Source organism: Cyprinus carpio, chromosome A10, assembly GCF_018340385.1.
Source record: "Cyprinus carpio isolate SPL01 chromosome A10, ASM1834038v1, whole genome shotgun sequence".
Taxonomy (NCBI): domain Eukaryota; kingdom Metazoa; phylum Chordata; class Actinopteri; order Cypriniformes; family Cyprinidae; genus Cyprinus; species Cyprinus carpio.
This window is the reverse complement of record NC_056581.1, coordinates 9,669,804-9,695,213: the sequence shown is the minus strand read 5'-3', so window position 1 is coordinate 9,695,213 and position 25,410 is coordinate 9,669,804. Positions and strand designations below refer to the sequence as shown.

General features: G+C 35.9%; 2 protein-coding genes across 8 annotated transcripts; both read left to right on the top strand.

Moving 5' to 3' along the window:
- Positions 1-541: 541 nt before the first annotated feature.
- LOC109098006 (arfaptin-2-like) lies at positions 542-12,513 on the top strand. 6 transcript variants are annotated; one of them, XM_042765100.1, is made up of 10 exons: positions 542-575; positions 3,099-3,209; positions 4,915-4,947; positions 6,118-6,226; positions 6,949-7,011; positions 8,214-8,329; positions 8,430-8,651; positions 9,176-9,333; positions 9,839-10,013; positions 10,121-12,513. In XM_042765100.1, the coding sequence occupies exons 2-10, from the start codon at positions 3,111-3,113 to the stop codon at positions 10,274-10,276; spliced, it is 1,131 nt and encodes a 376-aa protein (XP_042621034.1). In that variant the 5' UTR covers positions 542-575; positions 3,099-3,110; the 3' UTR covers positions 10,277-12,513. The 6 variants fall into 6 exon arrangements, with proteins under 6 accessions (XP_042621034.1, XP_042621033.1, XP_042621035.1 ...); XM_042765099.1 differs by having other exon boundaries at positions 4,915-4,971; XM_042765101.1 differs by lacking the exon at positions 4,915-4,947.
- A 107-nt stretch (positions 12,514-12,620) lies between these two features.
- LOC109097532 (FH2 domain-containing protein 1-like) lies at positions 12,621-24,883 on the top strand. 2 transcript variants are annotated; one of them, XM_042765095.1, is made up of 13 exons: positions 12,621-13,840; positions 14,736-15,222; positions 16,341-16,402; positions 16,976-17,075; positions 17,176-17,261; positions 17,430-17,530; positions 19,458-19,528; positions 19,629-19,736; positions 19,854-19,924; positions 19,997-20,114; positions 20,255-20,419; positions 21,382-24,087; positions 24,820-24,883. In XM_042765095.1, exons 1-12 carry the CDS (start codon positions 13,821-13,823, stop codon positions 22,591-22,593), a joined length of 2,601 nt encoding a protein of 866 aa, XP_042621029.1. In that variant the 5' UTR covers positions 12,621-13,820; the 3' UTR covers positions 22,594-24,087; positions 24,820-24,883. The 2 variants fall into 2 exon arrangements, with proteins under 2 accessions (XP_042621029.1, XP_042621028.1); XM_042765094.1 differs by having other exon boundaries at positions 21,382-24,091.
- Positions 24,884-25,410: the final 527 nt, after the last annotated feature.

Genomic DNA, 25,410 nt, shown 5'->3' with positions numbered 1-25,410 from the left:
TTTTTTTTTTTTTATTAAAATAAAACAAAATTTTAAGTAAATAATTTATTTAACACATCAAGACAGTCTGAATAAATGTGTTGTTTTTGTAGGTTATTAGTCTCTAAATATGTTTTTTTTGTTTATTTGTATATATATATGTATATATATATATATATATATATATATATATATATATATATATATATATATATATTTTTTTTTTTTTTTTTTTTTGTTTTTGTTTTTTGCTGCTGCTGTTGTTTTTAGCATATAATAGCCTTCTGCTGGGACAGGTGCATCGTCTCCTCTCTTCCCTTCTCATCATGGCTTCTTCCTCGCGCTAGCTGCGTGTTTATGGTTTCAGTTCCACGTCGACTAAAGGAAGGTCGTCGCCTGTCGTCAGATCCGCAAAGCATTTCGGGCTACTGGAGGCTGATTCGCCCAACAATACAAACAAGCCGCCGGACATAGTGGAATCCGCTGCACATGCGAAAAGCCGTCTGCTTATGCATTAACATAAATTCAGCCCCCATGAATGCATGCTTATAGAGGTCTGGTTACGAATAGCTAATCCTAGAATAGGAAATACACAGGTAAGATAACCATTTATGTCTTGAATTTTATTTATGTAGTCCTTATTACACTAAACAGATGTTGAATTATCGTTCATGTAGTGTATATGAAGACAAAAATTAATATGTGGCATTAGCTAGCGATCTTGCTGATCAGGTGTTTTGTGTTTTTTTTGATGCACGAAAACGTTTTTTTTTTTTTTTTCACGAAAACGTTTTTTTTTTTTAATTCTCTTGGGCGACATGCACGGTCACTTGGACTGATGCTTTAGTCAGCCTGACACATTCTAACAATTATGTGTTATGGGAAATAAAATGACGAGCCATAAGGTATATGTAGCTAATAAACGTTTATCTTTAAGATATAATTACATTTAAATAAAAGTAGAAATATCATGCTTAAAATGAATTTGTTGGTAAAATGGCATGAAAATAGTCTCCGTTCACCTGTCCCACCTGTTCTTTCTCTCAGGTAGTTGCTCCACAGGGTTTAGACACCACGCATATCATCCATATGTTCACCACGAGTTTAGACTTCTTACGTGAACGTTTTCGTTCACCTAAATGTAGAAACAAATTTTTCTTTGAGCTCATAACTGCATTTATATTTTCAAAACTGAGTACGAGCCAATAACATTCGAGTGCTGGATTTTTCACAGGTTTGGACTTTTTGAACGAATTCTTCACTGAAGGAGTCGCTGTCTTGACTAATGTTGTTTTCCAACAACAACAATAAAAAGCATTAGTGATAAAAGTAATCGCCAACAGTTGACTAAATAGAGATACAATTGCTTTGTGAGAAAATCTATGTGATGCTCTTTTAGCAGGTTTGTAAGCATGAACATTTTAATAAAACAATTCTTATCCTTTGGTCCACTTGGTGTTTGCAGACAATTCGGTTGAGTGAATTATTTAATGACTCGCTCATAACACTATTGTAGCCACCTATTGACTGGTATCTGAACAAATCCTTTTTAGTGAACAGATTCAAAATATTCGAATCACTGGGATAAATCAAAATCCTCATCACTTGTCAACACAAAGAATATGTGTTGTTTTGTTATAAACAGCCTCTTGTTACCATTCCGGTTTCTCTTGAGACTTAATTTTAGGAAGATGCTTAATGAGGGAACATCACCTCGGCCAGCTAGCTCGAGTCATGTTCCTTTCACTGTGGTGGTTGTCATAGATGCAGCCTTGGTTAGATGGCATGCTGCCTCCACAAATCCAATGGAAAATCACAGGGGAAAAAGCATTCATGCATGTTGTTGTATTAACATGGCTGTAAAATTACAATCCTATCTATGTAATGATTTTGTAGTTTCCATCAAATGAGCTATACTGGAGGGTTTGCATACTGTACTGTATATGATAACAGGTTGCTGAAATGTCATCCACATTGATCCCAGATGTCCTTCTGAATAACAGCATTTCTACAGTGGATGTTGAGTGCCATCCTCACTGTATACTTTGATCCATGAAGTTTGGTTCTGCTAAGTAAATGGTGCTTATTTTAATGCCTTCAGTAAGGTCACATCATCCCACATCCTGTGACTATCTATCCCCTCCATTCCATCATTATAGTAAAGGAGCACTTGCTCACCGCCATCACCACTGCTCTCTGAGTGCAAATTTATTAATGCCAGTTTTCCATTCCTGTGGTTTATATTTAAGACCTGTACCATTAGCTTTTATCCTGCCCAGATGTCATGCTCTAGCACCCAGAAGAATTAAATGGCTCTTCTTTGAAGGCAGACTATGATGCCTCCGCTCAGATCAGCCTTCTGAGCACCGAGCCTCCCTCCCTGAGCTCCTGTCTAAGGCTGAAGCTTAGACAAACTTGCATGAGTCACATGATTGTTACATAGCTCCTATATTTTCCTCTGCCCATTGAAGAGGCTGAGCTTTATGAGAAACAATAATGAAAGCCTGCTTGAGAAGTTGCTCACTCATCGTGGTGAAGCCCCTTCTGCAGGTTTGGCATTGTTCTTTGAAGGAGTAACCAAAGCAAATATCGATGAGAATATCTAGAAACTTGCAGGGGGTTTGAACTAAGTTAATTAGTTTGAAGTGAAAGATCTACTCCTTAAACTCCATGGCAGTTCCTTTGTGGTAACGACTGGGTTGGGCTCTGTCAGATGATCTGATAAGTGCGTTTGAAAAGAACATTCCTGAGTAAACTCTTTTTCATCTACAGCTTCCGGCAAATGTATGTGTAGTATAGAAGGTCTTGTAGATTTTACAATTAAATGGATATTTTTCCTAAAATATACATTTTTATCATTTATTCACCATCATGTTTTCCGCAAAAGGATGTGTTAGGTAGAATGGCAGCAGGCCTTGGTTACCATTCACTTTGACTTTGTGAGTCTGTAAAAATACATAACGTTTGTTGTCTGAAGAGAGGTCTGGTCTACATTGTTAACTATCAGCAGTGCTTTTATGAATATATTATTCTGAACTGTCACAAACAACCTTTTGTAATGTATTGAAGTGCTCTGTTTTATTTTATTTTCTTTTTCCTTATTGCACTCTCTCTTTCAGTAACACTCCAGTATGGCGGACAGTATGATGAGTAAAGCAGCCACTATGGAGATTCCTATTAGCAGTAATGGGGACTCTAGGAATCTGGCAGAAGATGACAGTCTGGAGCAGGTGAGCGATATATGGTGATTCAGGTGCAGTTTACCTGAGTTCACCCTATTGGTTGAGTTTGTTTGGAAAGCTGAAGCCGTATCCAATCAATGGAGTGTCAAAGCATCAAAATGTGGATGGCGGTGGTGTGGTTTTCATACCTAGAGTTAGGTTTTTACAGAGTTTAAAATATAACTGCAAACATTGCAGTTTATAATTGTTCAGCTTTTTCTTGAAGACTTTAAATCATTACAAAAAAGGTTGTCATGCATGTTAATAAGTAACAGTAATATGCATTCATTTCATAAAAATGGCTTGTGGCGATACTTAAGTGTAAGTCTAGTGTGTGTCTTGCTTGTCTTTGCCTTTTAAGAAGTTGAAGGCTAATTCAGCCAAGCACAAAGTGTTCAAATCTCCCTGTTGTTTAATCCATTGTAAAGAAAAGGTAAAGTGGTAATGTTGTCTCAAGACACACCTCTGTAAGACTAAACCGTGGCACTGGATCCGGGAGAAGACATGTTAGGCAAACAGACAAGCAGCGAGATATTTGCTAGGACGTTGAATCATTCCTATAAGGACGTAGATGTTCTTTGTTTTAATTTGTTTTAAAAAAAAAATTCCCCCCTAACATCATGTTATGTCCAATTTAAAAAGCCCTTCCTAGGATAACTGTGGCTTATCTAGGGATGAAACGATTACCGATTTGACGATAAATCATGATAAAAATTCCCTATGGTTAGTATTTTGTATTTTAATTATCATCATTCCATTACCGCGATTTGAACCAATCAGGATAAAAAAATACTGTCTAGCATAAAAGCAAAGTTTTAACTAACAGTCTCATGTGTGCCCAGCATGCAGAGTAATTTTTATTTGTGTGAAAACATGGCGGGAAGCTGGGATGTTTTAAAAGAGTGCTAAGGGAATTATACAAATGAATATGTGAATGAATTAATTATATGAATGTACCTCTGAAGGTTCTGACAGTCTTCAGAAAAGATTTGATGGTATTTCACTCCATGTAATACCTAATAAAAGAAGTGTTTTATGGCAATGCTTTGTCCACGGATGCTCTAATTCTGCTGTTCCATCAGCGCCACCTATTGTCAGGTGAATTTACAGTGTTACATTTAGATTCAGCCTGTGTGCGAATTTGCATGCCCTGCTGTAAATTTTGACCAGTTAATAAAAAACAAGCTAATGTGGATTTTACACATTTAAACAATTTGGATAAGGTATCTGGAATTATTTATGGAGCAGATTAAATGCATAAATAATACATAAATTATTTATTAATCAATTATCATTTTGCTCTAAATGTTCGTCTTTCTTTACCAAGACAGAGAAAGAGTGGCATCAGTTTTTTATTTTTATTTTATTATACCTTTGTCCTCTGATGACAGGGATCAGGGATATGTTAGCAACCCAAATTATGACTCATATTATTAATAAACAGGGATTATTCATTGCTTAATTAGGGCTGAAATTATACAGAATAGTGTAACTCTATGCATTTTTTTGTTTTTTAATGTCAAGCCTGGAAGCTTGTCTTTATTGTATTAACAGGTGCTGATCGGCCCTAAAATATGGATTCCATTGTGTTTGATAGTTTACTTCATCATCACTGTTTTCAAGTCTGATTTTGTTTTACATTGTGCTTCATTTTCGTTTGTTTATCTTTGTTTTTGTCTTTTTGTTGTCATGTTCTTCCCTGATGTCTGTGCAGGCTGCAAAGATTCAGTGGAGCTTAAGAGAGAAGGTAGGGAGTCCCGCAGGCCTCAGGGTGAGGAGGAACACTGGGAAGGGTGGCAGAGTGTGTGTGTGTGTACTGTATGCCTGCACGTGTATGTCTTCCCACAGATAATGATTTTAGTTCTCCCCATAACCTGGTCACAATGGACAGGATGTTTTTCAAATCACACTCATTATTTTTTGGCTTTTGTGACTCCCTGTTAATCAGTTTTTGAGGTCAGATACAAATCCTAATTATACAGAGTGTTTGTTTTGAAAAACATCCTGTTTTGTCCCTCTGTAGTATTAACCAGTGGCTATTGACCTTTTAGTATCTATTAACTCTAAGTATCTAATAAAAAGAAATATGTATTAACCTTTATAATAATTCTGTTTTGTTATCTAAAGGGGGTATTGCATACAGTACAGAACTTACTGTACAGCAGAATATGTATCCTATGAGCCTAAAATAGTACTCTAGTAATATAATCACTATCACTGAATCAGAATTTTTTTTTTTTTTTTTACATCAAAGGTCAGGGATTATGATGATTGCTTTGGAAAGCCATTTAAATAATCATTATTGATAGATGTAGTCATATACTTGTACATTACTTTCTAATTTGACTTCCTGCCACATTTGAATGTATAATGATGCATTCAACTAATCTTTCTTATTTAACTTTAGTCAAAGCTGACTTAATATTGTATTTAACACATCCATTGTATTTTATTTTTTTTTTAATCTTAAAAAAAAAAGAAAGTTGATCACACCGTTGCAGATTTGCAGACGTCTGAAGAAGACCCCTGTTTTATCAGCAGTGTTGTTTATTTGTGCGATGACATGTAATACACTAGTGTGGGTTGTTGAGAGTTTTATAGTCACTTGTTTCAGGTAACAGACTGTTTCTTTGTGTCAAATTCTTTTACTACATCAAGAAAACATGGATTTTTCAGAGGGTTTGTTTTCACAGGAAATAAAATATGAATTTTTGTACGTAATTCATAGACACATGATTCATAATTCTGGGTCTTGTGTGATTCTAACCCTGAAATGTTCTTTCTAACATTTTATGACTTTCGCCAGTATTTATGTTTGTAGAATTTAAAGAATTGGCTCATTTCATGAAAAATAATGCCTAGGTTATAATATTACATTCTTAAGATCTCTTCCTCTCTTGTTTTTGCATTTCTGTAGGACTTACAGCAGGTCATGGTGTCTGGGCCCAACCTAAATGAGACCAGCATCGTATCAGGTGGTTATGGAGGTACAACAGAAGGCATCATTCCAACAAGCTCCATCAAAGGTATAACTCACAGAGAATAACTTCTCATTATTCTTCATGTGTTCATCTAAACCCCAAGTGCTACTGCAATGTGCAAAACTACATCTTTTTTAAATTATTAAATCAACTGGGCAGAGAAATCTGTGTATAATTAATCTAGTTTTAGATTCACTTGACCCCAGTCTAAAGTTGTTTAGTTATTAGTGATATTTACCATGTTTGGTATGACTTTGACCTTTGTCTTTCTAAAGCAAATGCATACATACTTTTATTTTTGTTTTGGAGATGCCAAAAAAATTGTACAGTATGTTTTGCATAATTTTCACTATGGGTTTTCCCACTCATTTCTTTCCTATGGTGCAATCCAAATGAGATCTAGGGCCTCCGGCGTCATTGGTCATTATTTGTATAGGTATTCTGTGAGTCATGCTTAATGGCTTTAAAGTTTGATATTAACCGGAGTGAAAAGGCCACAGATCTGAAAAGACAAATGAGTTTCAGCTTTGTTTGTTTTTTGTTTGTTTGTTTATTTTAATAAATTTCCTCTGCAATGAAAAATGAGGCTTATGCAAAGTAACCCAGCCAAAACTAACTGCTTTTGGTTTTATTTTAAGTTCTATGTGGCTAACAAAACAACTTTTTGTCTGGACGGGATATGTGATTTTAAGGTGACCATCCTGGGCCCTTACATTTATTCACTTCTGATTCAGTGAGGACTTTCTGTCTCTTTTACCGTTTCTCAGGCCCTGCGATCCGTCTTAACATTGACTTTTTGGGCAACAGACACATTCCAAATGAAGGGCAAGGTCATTCATGCCTCATTCGTAACCCATCTCTCTTCTTTCTGGTTTTCCACCTTTCCATGGTGCCTTGAATTATAGTCCTTTTCAAAACTGTTTTTGTCTTTTCCCAGGGTATGGGATGCAGTACTACAGGAACAAATTTAATTGCTTGGCTTTTATTTTCTCTCTTATCAGACTGGACTGGGCTACAGTTCTCTTTCTCTTCTTTCTTGCAGGGTTAAGGTTGCTTTTTTTCACTAGCAGGAATTTAGTAATGGGAAACCTTTTGTCATTTTGCTTCAGAAATCAGTTTGAAATTTTAATCTGGCTTTAATCCTGCTGACTTTGTTTGCAGAGAAAATATTTAGAAAAATCTGCTGCAGAATGGCTGGGTGTAAAATATGTTTGGTAAATCCTTTTATTTTTTCAGACAAGTTACTTCTAGTCACAGTCTTTTTCTTTGTAAATGAATACTTGTAGAATTATCAGACATACTGGGGTTTAAAATAACAGTTGTGTGTGATGTTAAGTGAACTGTAAATTGTCTCCATCTTTTGTCATGAGGCAGCAGATTTAACAAAATATCAGTTGTGTGCTTTCCTGTTTTCATTTCATCTCATTACATTATCACCTTCTCTCTCACCTTCCCTTTTTTCCCCTTTCCCCTCCCTCTGTCCTCTTGCTCTTCCTTCACATTAACACACATACGCACTGGCATTACACACTTCCATACACTTCACACATATGTACAACCCATTCCATTGTAAAAATAATTTCCCCAATTGCCTAAATAATTTTAAAACTTCTTATATATCCACCACCTACTTCCTGTTCCCCATCATATACCCCCAACATCCTATGTTTACCCTGGCCACGACCCCCTCCAGACCTGCGAATGAAGTCTAGGGGTGTTAACATTGCCCCAAGCCAGATTGCTGCCTGCCGAATAGCCCGCCAATCAGAAGACATCCCCTGTATCCCAGCTATTCCAAAGAGCGTCAGATCATTTAAGGGCTCTTTGGCAACACATTCCCCCTACTCAGTAACACACTTTCATTTATTCACTCTCATCTCATCTGTTTTACATATAGCTGATACACCTTCAGAGCTATCATGCAATTATACGAACAATATCAACAAATGATGTGTAAATAATGTTGAAGTACAGACAGTTGTAGAGTGTATATGTAATTCAAAACTTAATCTAAGCATTTTGTGTGTATCAGGGTCCAACATGCATCACGCCAGTAGCAATTCCTCCATGACAGCAGAAGAGGCCACAAGAGGCATTGCTGTGGAGAAGTTTGACATCATGAAGAAATGGGGCCTGAACACATACAAGGTTTGTCAATTAACTGTTTGTGTTTTCTAATTAGATGTCATGTGTTGTTAACCGCTTTTATTTTGAAGCCATTTGTATTTGTTATCCGTCTCTCCCTTAGTGCACCAAACAGATGATCTCTGAGAGGTTTGGCCGTGGCTCACGTACTGTGGATTTGGAGCTGGAGGCTCAGATTGAGGTTCTGCGGGAAACCAAACGGAAGTACGAGAATGTGCTGCGTTTAGCGCGAGCGCTAACCAACCACTTTTACAGCATGGTGCAGACGCAGCATGCCCTTGGAGACACTTTTGCTGACCTCAGTCTGAAGTCTCCAGAACTTCGGGTGAGGCAGCATGGCCATCTTAAAATTTATGACATTTGTTGTGACTGCCATGCATTAGTTAATTATTGGACTACCGTAAACATACACATGTATTTTATTTCATAGTTCAAACTGTCAGTGTTTACAGTAAACACTAAAAGGCCATAACTGTTTTAGGGTTTACTTTAGCATTTGTGTTTTTCTATTTATACACCACTTCAGTCAAGAATGTCTCTAACATTGCTGGACGGATTGTCTAAAACTACTTAAACATGAAAGCTGATTGTTAAGAGGTAGAGCTGAGTGTTATCTGTTATAGTATTTCGTAATATTTTGAACTGGTTTTTATTTTTATATTTTCAGTTTTCATATTAATTTTTATATTTTATTTTTCTGTTGAAATTTATTTTATTTTTAATAATTTAAGTACTGCCAAGGCAATAGTTCTCATTTGAATTTTTTTTCATCTAATATTTATATTTTAATTGATTTCAACTTTTTTTTTCAATTTAAAAGTTTAGATTTGTGGTATTGTTTATGCGCAGGATGAGTTCGGATACAATGCTGAAACACAGAAGTTGTTGTGCAAGAATGGAGAGACTCTGCTCGGTGCCATCAACTACTTTGTGTCCAGCATCAACACGCTGGTGAACAAAACAATGGAAGACACATTGATGACTATCAAGATGTATGAGAATGCCAGGTAAAGGCTACTCCAGCTCTGTAGCCTTCATTTGTTTTTGTTGTTGTATTTTTCCAAGGTGCTTGAGGTGTTCCACTTCTCTGCAATATAAAATTTAAATGGAAATTCAATTGTGTTTTAGGTTAATTAGCCTGTGATTCTATGGTATGTTTGAGAATTGTCATTATACGTTACAGTTGTCTTGGTTCGTATCAAATAATCCTGCATGTGCAGACAAGATAGTATTGAATGAACTCTGAGTGAGGCACCAACAGGCTTTGACACTGGCTGGTCTTTTGATTGAAAAGAGAAAAAGGAGTAGCATATCCTCTGTCACAGTTATTTATTTTGTGTGGTACATTCTGAGATCTCTGAGAAACTTTTGATGCTTTATGCTTTTATCTGATGTAATACTAGCTACCTTTAATGTCAGATTTCATCATAAATAACTTTCAACTTTGAGCATCGCATTGTATAAAATACATTTTATGTGGTGTATTTATGGTGTTTCTCTGATCTCCTATAGGCTAGAGTTCGATGCACACAGGGCAGATCTGGAGGAGTTGAACATGGGCCCGCGGGACGCTGTTACTATGGCTCGTATCGAGGCTGCTCAGCAGCAGTACCAGATCCACAAGGAAAAATATGAACGTCTCCGCAGTGATGTCACCATCAAGCTCAAGTTCCTGGAAGAAAACAAGGTGCCCGACCACCCGCATAACTTCCTCTTTAAGTCACTCAAGTAGCCCTTAATCAATTTATTGTTTATATCTTGTCATCTGACATGGTTTGTGTCTCTCTCTCACAGGTCAAAGTGATGCACAAGCAACTTCTGCTGTTCCATAATGCTATCTCTGCCTACTTTGCTGGAAACCAGCAACAGCTGGAACAGACCCTCAAGGAGTTCAACATTAAACTCAAACCACCAGGGGCTGACAAACCTTCTTGGCTGGAGGAACAGTGAAAGTGCCCGTTTATCCCCGGTGTCCTGTTATGTCTTTAGCCACACAGAGCAACACAGTTAGGACCACAAGAGACCAGCGTTCTGAGATGCTAGCAGAGACAGGGGCTACAACAAAGCCTCCTTCACACTAACTCTCTCTATATTTCTCTTCCTTGATTCTTCTTTTCCTCCTCCTCATCCTGTTCTTGCTCTGAGACTGTTTTCAAGTGTCTGAATAGTCACATATAGTATATAACTGGTCCCAAAGGTTCAAATCAAATGTCAGTTTAAGCTTCATCCCTATAAAATCCTTCTGATATTTCAGTCAGAACAGCTGTTTTTTCCAGATTATTCTCAGTCTTACTCGCACGTTCTCTCTCTCTCTCTCTCTGTGAGTGACCACATCTTGAGGAAATTTTCCTTTTGTTTTTCTGTGAAAAGCGTTTTATTTTGCTACTACTATCTTTTTTCTGTATTGTAGATTTGGTCTTGTAGCTAATGCGGGGTCTAGATTATTCCTATCACAGAGCTTTCAGTGTTCACTGTCGGTGGTTCTAACAAAAAGTCATTTTATTTTGATAAAATCCAGATATAGTTTTATCTGATATTGGTATTGAATATGGTTGTACGTATGTATGTTAACTAGGCCTTGAGAGTACGGTTTAGTCAATCCTCGTCCAGTTGTCTCTCTTTAAAATACTTTGAATTCATGAAATATTACATTTAATATCTTAAAATGAGGTACTCATTTTAAGTTATTTAATCTCAAATTAATAATACTGAAATATGTTATGGACTTAATTTCATCAGATGTGGGTGCATAGTTTCCTGCACGTTTAACAAAGCCTGGCAAGATGAATCTAAAAATAAGTTTCTTTACGGCTTTGAATTTATGAAGCATGATTTTTTTTTTTCTTTTCTCCAGTTTATTTTATTTTGACAGTTTTAGTTTGTAGTATTATGTACCAATGCATAATGCTGCAGAATGTTTATTGGTTTATGATGCTCATTTTTAAGTTAATAATCATAAGTTAATCAAGGAAGTGTATGTATGAGTATTTGATTGTTTTAAACAGGGCAGTTATTGAGGCCCACCATTATCTGCCTCTTTATCTACCAAAAATTGCACTAATATTTATGTACTGACTTCTGTTAATGTAAGCAAAGCCCTAATATTCTTCCATGGTGCATTCAAATTGCAATTGGTTCTGATGCACCCTGTGTTTAATTACTTTATCTGCCTTGGTAAAAAAAAAACAAAGCAATTTTCCCCCCAATGAAAGATTTATATTAATATCACAGTAACTTTTTTTTTCTTTCTGTGCTAATGTATTAAAATATAGTACAAAATCTTACAGATTTTGTTATAACAATTTAAAAATATAAACATTTCAAAATATTTTTTGTATTTATTTTTTATTTGTGAGGAGATTGTATAATCAGATGAGTTTTACTGCGTTTTCACTACATAATTTTCCACCGAAAATATCTACATAATGGTCATAATATCTACATAATTTTTTTTAATAAATTAGTACGTCCCCCCCCCCTCCCTTTTTTCTTCCTCCAGTGAGTTCAAAACACACTGAAAAATGTTGCTTTTGCTCTTAACACATCTGATACAGTGATAATGGGGTTAAAATGCAGACTGTCAGATTATGGTTTGTCAGTGTAGTTTATTTTGGTAACACTTTACAATGAGGTTAATGAGATAACATTAACAAATTACAAGTAACATTACATTAACAAGGATTTATAAATCGTGTAGTAAGTATATTGTTTGTTCATGTTAGTTAATTCATAAACTACATGGTAACAAATGCACCTTATTGTAAAGTGTTACCTTTATTTTTATTTCATTATGTAAGATTGAAATAACGACTATGATCTAATGTTCAATACTTTTGAACATTGCACTAAATCTTTCTAAGCTTGAGATGAAGCAATACTGAAGATGTTTCTAGAAAGTGTATTTTCATGTATGCCTATATTGACTGTCCCTTGTGTGTTTCTGCATGGCAGGTCTGATGACATTAGTTGTACATTTCCATGCATTGTGATTCAGTCCTTTTCAATGTATCAGTAAAACACTACATGGGTACTACTGCAGGAAAACGTTTCTAGAAAAAACAAAACAGAAAGGGTTCTTGTGAACGTCAAAGGATGCTTGAAATTTAGATTGAATGTCAACTAATGAAGACCGTACAATGTCTGTTTTCTTTGCTTTTCTTTTTTTAAAAAAAAATAAATAAATAAAATATATATATATATATATATATAAGTATTTTGTTTTTTATGTCCTGGCACATTTGTCAGAATGTTTATATATATATATATATATATATATTTTTTTGTTTTTTTTTTTTTGGCACAGTAGGTTTCTTTTTCTTTTATACCAAATGCAACCATTAAGTTTTTTTGTTGTTGTTCTGGGATTCTTCTTCTTGCTATTATTATTTTGACTTCTGTCAACAGAAATGTTTGGCATTGAAATGCTTGCTCCATTAGTAGGCCTAGAGCATAGCAGAATGAAAGGGTTATAATCATTAACATATTTATGTACAATCAATATTTTAGGCTGCTCTGTGGTATTGTAGTGTATAAATGATTGTATATATGTAAAGATAAGACAGACTTTGAAACTGGAAACCCATGATGTTACACTTTGCTCCTGGCTTTGACCAAACATTGACCAACAAACGTACTAGAACCCACCAGATAAAATTTGAAAAGTTTGCAAAAATGGTCTTTGAGTCATTTGTACTTACCTGATATGCTGTTTTGCTTGATTCTGCTTGTCTTTTAAATTGAACAAATACTTCCAACAGAGGAACTGAGGAAGTCAGGCCATGCAGAATTAATGCTGACCACTAGAGGGGAATGTTGAATATGGTACTACAGGTTACTGGTTTCTGAGCAGGAAGAACTTTCTCGCAGACTATATAACAGTTAGGCCCAATGGTTATACAGACACCTGTAGAATTTGACTGGATTTAAATAACAAATTCGGACTTTGTATATACACCTGTTTGTATCTTTTACAAGCCGATAGAGGGCAATATAACTAATTTTTTAAAGATACATGCTGTTTTATACACTGCAAAAAGACATGACTTACCTTTGACTGGCAGTATTAAGCTGCGGCTTCTGTAAGTTCCCAGACAGCAAGCAGTGTCGATCAGCCCACATCTGGCCCGCATGCATTTCCAGATGTGGGCCCGATTTTGGCCAAAACTGTTGCTGTCTGGGTTACGACCGTTGCAATTCAAACTGTAGTCGCGTGACCTGTTTTAACCCAGCGGCGTGCCGTTTTACTAAAAATAATTTAACGTAATGACCCAGTGTGTGTAGCCCAGTAGTTTAATTACTTTAATAATGTAGAATGTTCTTTATGAAGAATAAGATGTATTCTAAATAGCTCAGGTGATGGAGGACGCGGCTCCGGAGCGCGCATGAGGGGGTGTGGCCACTCTCATCCATTAAAGTGCTCGTGCTAAAAGTTGATGGTGTTTGACGTGCGGATTCTCCAGCAATGGACGTCAGCTGATCAAGCGTTCATCAGCACATGATATTATTTACTTACAGGTACGTAACGTTACATTCAGAAATAAATTAATTTTCTGTCACTTTTAATTTTCTAATGGTTTTCCGATAATCAGTGATGTTTGACTGGCTTTTAATTATTCCTTTATTTGAGAGTTGCACATTTCAAAGTTTGATAACTGCCTTGTCAATATATTTTCACAATAATTTTGGACAATTTCGTAGTTACCTATTTTGTTTAAAAAGCCAGTACTCGAATAATGTATTCAATTCGTTTGTATTTGTTTGCTCGGCCTCTTTTGTAAACATAACTTACATGTGGGATTGCTGTAAGTAAAGCAGTAATGTACTAAGTCATTTCGTAGTGTAACTTTATGCAAAATAATAATGTAATTAATAATTTCATATATAAAAGAGTAATTATATTAATGTTTATATTAATGACATTAGTATTTATACATAAATTAACAGAATGACCAAATTTGTAAACAATACATAATGATAGCCAAGTCAAAAGCATAACTTTAAATGTTGAAATAAATTAAGCAGCATTCAAAAGTAGAGAGACCAAAGTACGTGTGATATGCAAAGTTGCCTGTATTCTTGATAATCTTAATTAAATTGTTTGTTTAACTGCCTGTGTGGTGTGGTTTGCTCACACAGCTATCTTTTTTAAATATGCAACCTGCTCTTCCAGTGTAAGTGTTATCATTGGAAATTCATATGTTGGCTTTTTTTTCAATTCTCGACATTTGGTTGTATCCAACAGTAATCCATAACACTTAATGAATGTTAGTGATGGTACAAATCTTGGATGCCTAGAAGTGCAACGTTCATTTAAATATTCTTGTTTGTGTAAGAATTCTGGGTCTGTATAACACATCATTTGCCTCTCATTGTTTTGTATTTTAAAATTTTGTGTATGTATATTTTTCAGATCTATTTATCAGATCCCTCCAGATTTGTCCCCTCCGTGTCCTTCAATGGATGGAGCTCCAGTTTTAACCACAGCACCTCTACCACCTTTTCGTCCTGACCGCTCTAGGTGCTTTCAAAATGAGACCTCACCCCTGATACATATTGCACAGCCCCCTCCCATGGACCCTCCACCACCTCCTCCCCCTCTGCCACCTCCACTACCACTACCACCCCCACTTCCTTCATCAATGAGGGACCCCTTCACCTGGACTGTCCAGCGACGCTCCAAAATGCGCAACTTCAACTGGGAAGCGATCCCCAGGCACAGCGTGTTGGGCAAGCGCAATGTGTGGACAGCCCAACGCTACCGCGAGAACTTTGAGCTGGACACTAAGCGAATGGAGGAGCTTTTCAGCCACAACGAACATCACAGTTTGGTCCGTAAGGGTGGGACGGTCAAAAAAAGTGTGTGGGGCCTTTCACAAATCACTACAGAATCCAAGAATGTAAGTGGTGCTGCTTAAAACTGATTCAAGCTGAACTTTGCTGTAAAGCTGAGAGTCATGTACAGTGTACCTACAGCTGTACTTTCCAATGAGGCCCTTTACTTGAGACAGTACTGCAGGATTGAAAGGCAGCTCAGATGTCATCTCTTGTGAATCAAGATTCAAAGTGCAGGACAGTGGGTGAATTAAACAGTTGTCTATCAACCCAATCTATTACTTATTTGTTTATCTCACTTTTTAAACATTCAGGCTAATAATCTGGAGAGGTGACTCCAGTACCGATGCTCTGATAAAGCTTTAGTATTGGACATACTCTCTTCTGAGACACATTGAGGTGGAAGTACAACTTAAGTCTTGAAAGATCTCTAGCTTTGCTCATTTTGTTTTCCTTTTTGTTTGACCCTCGTGTCCCAAAGGCAATTTTAATTGCTTTTTAATAAAAACAAATAAAGTAAAAAATCTTACCTTGAAGTATTAAATGATATACTTCAAATGTCTTCAATTAAGACATTTATATTACGTGGGGAAATCCCAGGTATTAAACATTAATGAACACACTCACATTTTCCCTTAAAATGGATTTAAACACATTAAATATTTTTTCAGAATTACTGTGATTATTTTAGATGTGCAGCATAATGTTCTTTAGAACTCCAAACATTAAAAGGAAAAATATCTGGATTTTTCTACAAGTAAATGTCATATTTAAATCATTTTAATTTAATTTTCTGTCTCACTGTCAATGATCATCAATATTTACCAGTGCTCTCTGCAAAATTCAATTTCAGTAAGATCTTTTATATTTTACTGTTATTTCACAAACCTAAGTGTTGCCAGATTATTTATGTGCTGGTATTGTCACTATTGTTATTGTTATCGATTTAAGGAACATGTACTGTTTGAAGTTGAGCTCAGAAATGTTGAACTATTCATAACCATGTAGGCACATGTATTTTTAATTCTACTTCCATCTTCTCTTATACAGTGAATGATGTGCTTATCTTCATGCTTTCTAGATTTTGTTTTTATTTGCTATTACTGAATATATAATACATGATATTTTCAGGAAACTTTCCCAGTTTATGAGTAACTGACACTATATGTATATGTCTTTTTAGGTCTCAATACTCAACTCCAAGAAAAGCTTGAATATTGGGATTTTGCTTAAACAATTTAAAAGGTAATGTACACAGTATAAAATTAAATAAGTGACTGGTTTCATAAAATTCCTAATTTTATAAATCTTGTTGTTTTGTTTTTGTTTTTTTGAGTGGATCCTATGCTTGTTCTATGATTGCCTCAAATAGCAAGGCAATGAATCTTTGAGTTCCTAGAGCATTTGCGTCTGTCTTCTCATTCTGCACTTTCATATATAAATCTATCTATCTATCTATCTATCTATCTATCTATGTATATATATTATGCTAGACAAGTATATATATATATATATATATATATATATATATATATATATATATATATATATATATATATATATGTATATATATATATATATATTAGTAAGCCATGATTTCCTGTTTTTGTGCAGTGCTTTATTTAAAACCATTAAGTTGTTTAATTCTCTCAGTCCTTGAGGTTGTAATTTCCAGTAGAAAATGAAATGAAAGCATGTAGATAAAATTCCATTATAAGTAATATGTGTGACAAGCTGCAGAGAGCACACAAAGTAACTCTCAAGTAGGCCATTTAAAAACATCTCATCTCTCTCATCTGTGTTTGATGCACTTTGCAGGCCACCAAAGGATATTGTGGAGACTGTCAGGCATGGTAATCTGTGCTTTGCTTCCAGGAAATTGAGAGAGCTCAGCAAGCTGTTGCCCGATGACATGGAGGTGAACTGGTTTTCTCTGTATGACCCCATTGTGCTGTGCTACTGATCAGTGACGTGATCAGCTCTGTTTTTAATGCTCTCCTTGTATCTACATGTTTCAGGCAAAGAAGCTGATGTCATTCAATGGAGATCTATCTACGCTAAACGAGGCTGACCGTTTCATGGTGATGCTAGTTCAAGTGCCAGGGTGTGTTTTCTTGTCATGGTTTAAAGTGTTTGAAGGGCCAGTTTCTGTGCTGTTTTGTATAAATGTGCTCCACAGAATTTTCCCATGTTCAAATGTGTTAAACAGCTGATTGAAATGGGATTTGGCTAAAAAGCAGCTTCAAATTCTGTGACTTTTATTTGTTTACAGGTATAAAGTGAGGATAAAGAGCCTGCTCCTCAGAGAGGAGTTTTTTCCCTTTATTGAGGATATCAAACACTCCATTGCTGTCATGACAACTGCTGCTAATGGTACTTTTCTTCTTTTAGTATAGGACGTTACACAGTACAGACTTTCAAACTTATTAACTATATATATATATATATATATATATATATATATATATATATATATATATATATATATATATATTAGTTAATGCTGTGGCAATTTTCCATTTCAATAAAGGTATGTGACAAAAGTCTTTTGAAGATTTATTTTCTTGCAAGAAAATGTAGGTCAACAGTCATACATACTAGCTGCAGAGTGTGACAAAGAGGCAACACCCCAACTCAACATTTATACCTTCATCAAATGCAGATGCTTTGATTTCATCAAATCACAATGCATAATGAACATACATGTCCATTTAAGGTGCCTAACTATGTCCTCCAAATGCATTTCAAAGAAGCAAGGACATCTAAAGGCTAACATAACCTTTTCTTGTCTCACACTGGTCTTACACTTAGATTTCCTGTTGTCTCATCTAATCTCATGACAAACTTAAGCACATTTATTAGACATTCAGTAAAGAAAGAACACTCCTTAGTAAAGCAAATAAAACTACTAATAATATGAATAGAAAATAAAATTTCCTCCACAGTTAATAAGTTTGATACTGTATAACTTTATAAATGTAAGCAATAAGGTACGAGAGGCTGGATCGTGAATAAATCATGGCTGAAGGGTGCTGTTAGGCACGTTGCGGCCTTGGGTACCTTATTGTTTTTATAAAACGGTTACCACACAATAAAAAATATTTAAACCAAAAATGTATGTATAGAAATTTTACTTTTTTGAAGCAAGTTCATTAAATGCTGTCCTTCCACTAAAAATAAGTAAATATATACACACACATATATATACACACAAGCACACACACTACCATTCAAAAGTTTGGGATCAGAATGTTTTTTGATCTTTTATTTAAAGGAGTTTCTTATGCTCATCAAGGCTACTATTATTATATCAAAAATACAGAAAAAAACAGTAATCTTGCAAAATGTTATTAGAATATAAAATAATGCTTTGTATTTTAATATCATTTAAATATACTTTATTTCTGTGATGCAAAGCTGAATTTCCATCAGCCATTATTCCAGTATAAAGTGTCACATGATCCTTAAGAAATCATTCTAATATGCTGATTTATTATTAAAATTATTAATTTTGGCAAAAGCCAAATATTTTTTTTTGGAAACAGCAATACTTTTTTTCATGATTCTTTGATGAACAAAAAGTAAAAAAGAACAGCATTTATTCAAAATATAAATCTTTAATAACAATATAAATCCTTGCTTGATGTATAAAAAGTAAAAAAGAACAGCATTTATTCAAAATATAAATCTTTATTAACAATATAAATCTTTGCTTGAAGAATAAAAAGTATAATAGAACAGCATTTATTCAAAATATAAATCTTTTCTAACAATATAAATCTTTGCTATCACTACTTATCAATTTAACACCTCTTTGCTAAATTAAAGTTTTAATTTCTTTCAAACAAAAAAAGAATAAAAATTTACTGACCCCAAACTTTTGAACGGTATATATATATATTTAGCAGCACACCAGTTTCCAGCACTGATAATAAATCGGTATGATTTCTGAAGGATCATGTGACACTGAAGACTGGAGTAATGATGCTAAAAATTGAGCTTTGCGTCACAGGAATAAATTTGATTTTAATGTATATTATTATTTTTTTTTTTAAATCATAATAATATTTCACAATCTAATTTTTTTCCCTGTATTTTTGATCAAATATATGCAGCCTTGATGAGCTAAGAAACTCCTTTAAAAAATTTAAAATCGTTCTGATCTCAAACTTTTGAACGGTAGTGTGTATGTGTGTGTGTGTGTATGTATGTATGTATGTATGTATGTATTGGCTTTATAGATTATTGTTTGTGTTTATTTTTAAATCTTACTGGCCCCAAACTTTTCTCTACCTACCAGAGTTGCTGGCATGCGATGACCTACATTCAATCATCAGACTGGTGCTGAAGGCTGGTAACTACATGAATGCTGTGAGTGTCACACGGTCTGTTTTGTTTGTTATCAATACACTATTCTAACATGTAAACTAGAGCTGGAACAGATAAATGACTCTGGCTGTATCTTGTTCAGGGTGGCTATGCAGGTAGTGCTATTGGCTTTAGGATGACATCATTGCTCAAACTGGTGGACACTAAAGCAAATAAACCTGGCATGAACCTTATGCACTATGTGTCCATGGTAGATAAAGTGATCACTCTTTTCAGGAGTTTTTATTATTACATGTTAATTCATGAATATATTACTATAATTTTTTGACACTGTGACTGTGTATTTATTATTTTCTGTTTATTATAGCAAGCCCAACAAATTGATGAAGCTTTGCTGCGTTTCACAGAACAGCTTCAACACATTGGGATTGCTGCAAGGTAGATATAATACAGGTTTTGTAATGTTTAGGTAATGCATTTAGGAGTAAAATTCTACTTGATCTGAAATAGGATCCAAAAGCAGGAGGTGGAGATGGACTTTCAAAAGGAGTTGGAGAAAATTAGGGAAGCGAAGATGGAAGCCAGTAAACAGCCTGATTTACTACATCAGATGGAAGCATTTCTTCATGTAAGAAGAATTCTTTTTTTTTTTTTATGCAACTTGCAGGAAAATGCATTGAAAATCCAGTGTATTGTCAGGTGGCTGGTTTGACAAAATATCTTGGATTACCAGTATTCTGGGAGTAATATATGTCTGCTCCTGTACAGATGGCAGACATTAGGGTTGCAGATGTGGAGGCCTCCCTTCAGGAACTGGACAGCATCAGTACTTCTGTGGCAGAGTACTTCTGTGAAGACCCAGCCACATTCAAGCTAGAGGAGTGTTGCTCTATCTTTCATTCCTTTTGTGAGAGGTTTGAGAGAGCTACACAGGTAAAATTTAATGTCTTATAAATGAAAAATGCAGGAAACTTTATGAGCAGTTATAGTGTTACAGTTCAAATACTTGCATCAATTTTCTGTTTCTTATTTCTTACCAAATGTATTTTGGTTTTAGATATGAAAATTTAGATAGGATTTGTTAGCCTAGGATGAATTGAAATCAATTTCACCACACATTTACCTTGATTTCTTTCATGGTTTTATTCACATGTAATGTTGCATTTCATCTCAGTCATGCTTTTCTCTGACATGGTTGACTTATTGGTAAAAAGGTGTATCAACAAACTTTTTTTGAAACATGACAGGACAAAAAGGTTCAATTGTGATGGAAGTGACATCACAATTTTATTTATCTTTTTTTGTAATCAACATCAAGGTTGTTATATGCAAAGTACATTTGCGGGCAAAGCCTTGGAGAACAACTGAAGACAAGAATACATTTAAATACATGTGTAACTTGTATTGGGGCAGCTGTGGCCTAATGGTTAGAGATTTGGACTTGTAACCAGAAGGTCGCAGGTTTGAGTCTCGGTGCTGGCAGGAGTTGTAGGTGGGAGGGAGTGAATGAACAGCGCTCTCTTCCACCCTCAATATCCATGGCTGAAGTGCCCTTGAGCAAGGCACTGAACCCCCAGTTGCTCCCCGGGCACTGGATATATAGCTGCCCACTGCTCTGGCTGTGTGTTCATGGTGTGTACATTTCTCACTGCTGTGTGTGTGCACTTGGATGGGTTAAATGCAGAGCACCAATTTCGAGTATGGGTTACCATACTTGACAAATGTCACGACTTTCACTTTCAACTTGTAAATATTTGTATCAAGATTCAGCAACTGCAACATGAACTGACATTTTTACAGACATTTGACAAAAAGAATTGGAATGAGTCCCTGAAAGCAAGTCTGTCGCCCATCTGTGCAAAAGTTAAAGAAACACCCACTATTATGTCCTACAGGAAAACCGTGAGCGTGAGGCAGCCGAGACTCGCAAGCGACAGCAGAGAGAAAGAGAAATGCTGACCAGAATGGCCAAACACCGATCCACTGCCACATGCACCAGTCGGGATGTGACCGATGAAGTCTCTGCTCTGGAATCTGTCCTGACCAGCTTTCTCCGCCAACGTCCTTCTCGCAGGAGGCCTGGTGGGCTCACACCTGTCACGGACAGCCCCATCAAGAACATCCGCCCTCAGGTTGAGGAGCGTGAGGGCAGGGGGGATCTGGACAGCCCTGTGGAAACCAAGAAGGAAAAATTCTCAAAGTTGGAGGAAAAGATCTCAAAGTTTGAAGAACCAGAGAACACCTACCCGAAGGATGAGGTTCCACCCAGAACCGTTAATGACATTCAGTGGGTACGTGCTGCATCAAAAAGAGCACAATGCATTGATGTTGAACTGATTCCTAAAAGCGACGACCTCAAAGAAGGTGGGTGTAGCAACACCTCAACTAAACAAGAGTTTGAAGATGGAGGGGTGAATAAAGAAGTTGAGGTGATTGGAGACATGGATAAAGGAGAAGCAAGAGAGGAGGAGGACAATGAGAAAATAGAAGAAGCAGACAAAATGCCCGAGCTCTCTGGCAAGATCTACTGTTTTCAGGATTGCATTGGTGGTCTGAATGGAACAGCTACACCTGATCGTTCCCGAGGCCATGGCATGTGCACCTCCACTCCTCTAAAGAGGGATATAAAAGAGGTAGATCTGGCCTTGCAGAATGGACTGGGAGGTCTAGGCTCACTGTGGACCGTCCTCAGCCCTCGTATCTCTCCCTGTGACACACTGCACCACAGACACTCCTACTCCTTCTCCAGGGTGGACATCCTTGATGATGGGGTTTGGGCGTTACCTGACACTCCTGTATGTGACAAACCCTCATTCTCCCATAATGCAGGTGTGGGGACTTCATCCTCATTACCAGACTGTCCCTCAAAGCGAATTCCAGCACAGGGGACATTTATGAGGTCTGCATCACTTAGTGACGAAAAAGACTTGGCTCCTAACTTCAAACTGGGACAGATCTTTCAGAGACGCACTGGACAGGAGCTTCCTCCAGATAAGAGACCGGAAACCTCAGGACTTGTATCTTTCTTTAGACGCTTTGGGGAAAGAAACAGGGCAGGAACTGTTGGTTCAGATGGCATGGAATGTTCTTCAAGGATTTTACTTTGACATAAAGGATACGATGAATGTAAACAAATGGGAACTTGTCTTACAACACTCTTGATGTCTTTTGTGTGCTTATGCAAATCTACGGTGGTGCATGCTGATGCTGGCATTTTAATATTTTATTAGTTTTTAGTTCAGTTATTAATAACAAGATGCTTGTATTGGTTCACAACATTGAATTTCAGGGACGGAAATTTTTTATTGTTGTTCTTTGTCCTTTAAGGTCTATCTCAGTTTTATGTAATAAAGTGTGGACCCCACCTTTTGAACCATTTGTTATGCGTTTCTTTTTTTAATGTGTTTACATATACAACAGCCCCAGAAAAATTGGACACTGAAGCCACATTTAATACATTGTAGTGTTCTTGAGACAATGGTGAGGTGTTTTGCAACATGGGAGTGCTTATTAAAGCAGCAGTTTAAAAAAAAAAAAAACTGAATCAAACTGAATAATTAATTGGAATCACAAAATTAATTTTGGTTCTTTTATAAATAATACAATTATAATTGTAAACTAGCAGCCTTATCTTAAATATTAGCAGAAATATTTTTTGAATATCGTGCTGGTCAATAGAGAAGCTTAAATCAAAAAGGTTGAGAACCACTGTGTTAAAGAAATGTAGTACAAATGCTCATTTCAAGCAAAACTTTTCACAGATGGAGGTTTGTAATGGTTTTAAATGCTGAAACCATATATATACTGTTCGAAATTAAGACAAGAACTATCTGGACTACAACTATTCAGTAAGAAATGACAGAAAGCAACAAGGAGTTTCCACTGTAGCATGAGGGTCCGTGTATGGCTGCCATGTTGATGTCACTAATCAGTCATGTAGTCCTTTTTTTTCATGTATCTGTTTCCTTTCTGCAATTATTCTGCTGCAGTCTGAACTTAACACATTCTCTCTCTCTGTCTGCTCTTCATCAAGATGGAAAAAGTTGAAATAAGCCATGTTGTCTTGGTGATGGTGTATGTTTACAGTACATGATCTCACTTGGCTGGTGTCTCAGTGAAATAATACCCCCTGGAAAAAACTGCAGAGCACAGACTCTTCTTTCATCCAGTCCTCAGCGCTCTCACAATGATCTTGTTCCTGAAACTAGAACATTTTCCAAGTTCTGTTGTTGTAGCATATATTTTTAGACTGTTTAAGATCTTATTTCCACAAGTACAGTAAATATTATATTAAATATAAAAATTTCGTTTATTCTGTTAGTGTATCCTACATTAAGACCACTAGTAAATAATAGGATGATTTTCTACGCAATCAGATTTTGTCACAAAGTAAAGCATGTTGTATGTGGAAAAGGCAAGATTGGTGTCCGTGTATGTCTGTGCGAGAGAGAGAGAAAGAGAGAGAGGACAGAAGAAGAAGAAGAAAAATAGGAGGAAACCCGAGCTTTAGAGAAGGAAAGGAGGACAGGATCACTTTGTTGGGGACTCAAAACTCTGACAAAACTCACATCTGCAGCTTGAACACTACAAACCTGTAGTAAGTAAGTACACTATTTATTTGACAGTTCTTTAATTTAATATTAGAAACGGAGAGAAAAGTTTGCATCTTGCACGACTACTTTATTTAAAATGATTATGCAATATATAAGATTATTAGCAAATTAAGATTTTACTCAACAATATTTAAGTTTATTAGTCAGGTAACGTCCCTATCGTATCGTAAAACACGAATCTCCGTTGTTAGGACCAGCCAACAGTGTGTGTGCTTATTTCAAATTATTATAATATATTTAAAATAGCTTTAATATATTGATATTGTGACGGAATATAAACTCATATTGACATGGCATAATGTCTCATTCGTAGTAAGCAAGAAAAGCAGTGGAGCGAGTTATACAAGGATTGCCACTGGGTTGTTAAACAATTAAATAGTACATTTCTGTTTACATTCGTAATGAAATGTTTTCTTAGTGGGCTCAGTTGGGCTTTTCCCACACCAAGTTGTTATTTGTGGTATCAAAAGTGACCAGGAGATGTCGCTATTTTAGTAAGTTTTGACTGCGTAACAAAACTATAGCCATGGAAACTTTTTTTTCTCTTTTTTTCTTGAGAACTTTGTTATCTAACATAGATTAAATAACAAAAAGTTCAATATTTCGCTTTTTTATACTCGTGGAACCGCTAGTAAACCACTCATTTTCAAAGCCTAGTTTATTGTCATGTCCTGTATTAAGAGTGATTTATTAAATTACATTATGTTTTGTCCTTTATAGATCAGTTGGAATGATGCCTCACTCTAATTCTGCCTGAACACTGAAAGCAGCAAAATGTTGTGGTGAGTTGGTTAACTCCATTATGATGGTTTGCGTTGGGAATCCTCTAGTGGATAAAATGTTGCATTTTAGTATTAAAATCTGTAATTGTGATGATCACAATTTGCTTTGCTCAAAAAGACTTCTGTTTGTGGCTCAGCACGAATCCATGGTCCTATGCATGCATGGGAGGAAGCTGAGTAATGTTGCAGCTGATAGGGGGATAATGCTGAGCATTCACAGTGTCATTTCCGGGTCCATGTTTGCCAGAAACATGTGAAAAAGGATGTAACCCTGTGAAGTCATTTACCGATTATTACATGAGTCATGTGTAAAGCTGGATATTACCTGTATTTGACCTCCAACACAGTTAAAAACACTAACACTAAAGACGTGCTAACAAAGGTGACCAAATGACTTACTTTCAATATCATTCAACCTTAAGCATCACAATGAATGGGTGTAGGATTTGAAAGAGATATTGAGAAGCTGTTGCGGCAATTTTCTATTTCAATAAGGCAAGAGGTAGAAAGTCTTTTGAATATTTATTTC

What these genes read in the sequence shown, in the direction of transcription:
- LOC109098006 (XM_042765099.1), top strand. Translation starts at nt 3,111, where the DNA reads ATGGCGGACAGTATGATGAGTAAAGCAGCCACTATGGAGATTCCTATT. An exon ending in GGAGTCCCGCAGGCCTCAGG is followed by an intron (nt 4,972 to 6,117) that starts GTGAGGAGGAAC and finishes GCATTTCTGTAG; the next exon opens with GACTTACAGCAGGTCATGGT. An exon ending in AGTTCCTGGAAGAAAACAAG is followed by an intron (nt 10,014 to 10,120) that starts GTGCCCGACCAC and finishes TCTCTCTCACAG; the next exon opens with GTCAAAGTGATGCACAAGCA.
- LOC109097532 (XM_042765095.1), top strand. Translation starts at nt 13,821, where the DNA reads ATGATATTATTTACTTACAG. An exon ending in TTGCTTAAACAATTTAAAAG is followed by an intron (nt 16,403 to 16,975) that starts GTAATGTACACA and finishes TGCACTTTGCAG; the next exon opens with GCCACCAAAGGATATTGTGG. An exon ending in GGTTTGAGAGAGCTACACAG is followed by an intron (nt 20,420 to 21,381) that starts GTAAAATTTAAT and finishes TATGTCCTACAG; the next exon opens with GAAAACCGTGAGCGTGAGGC.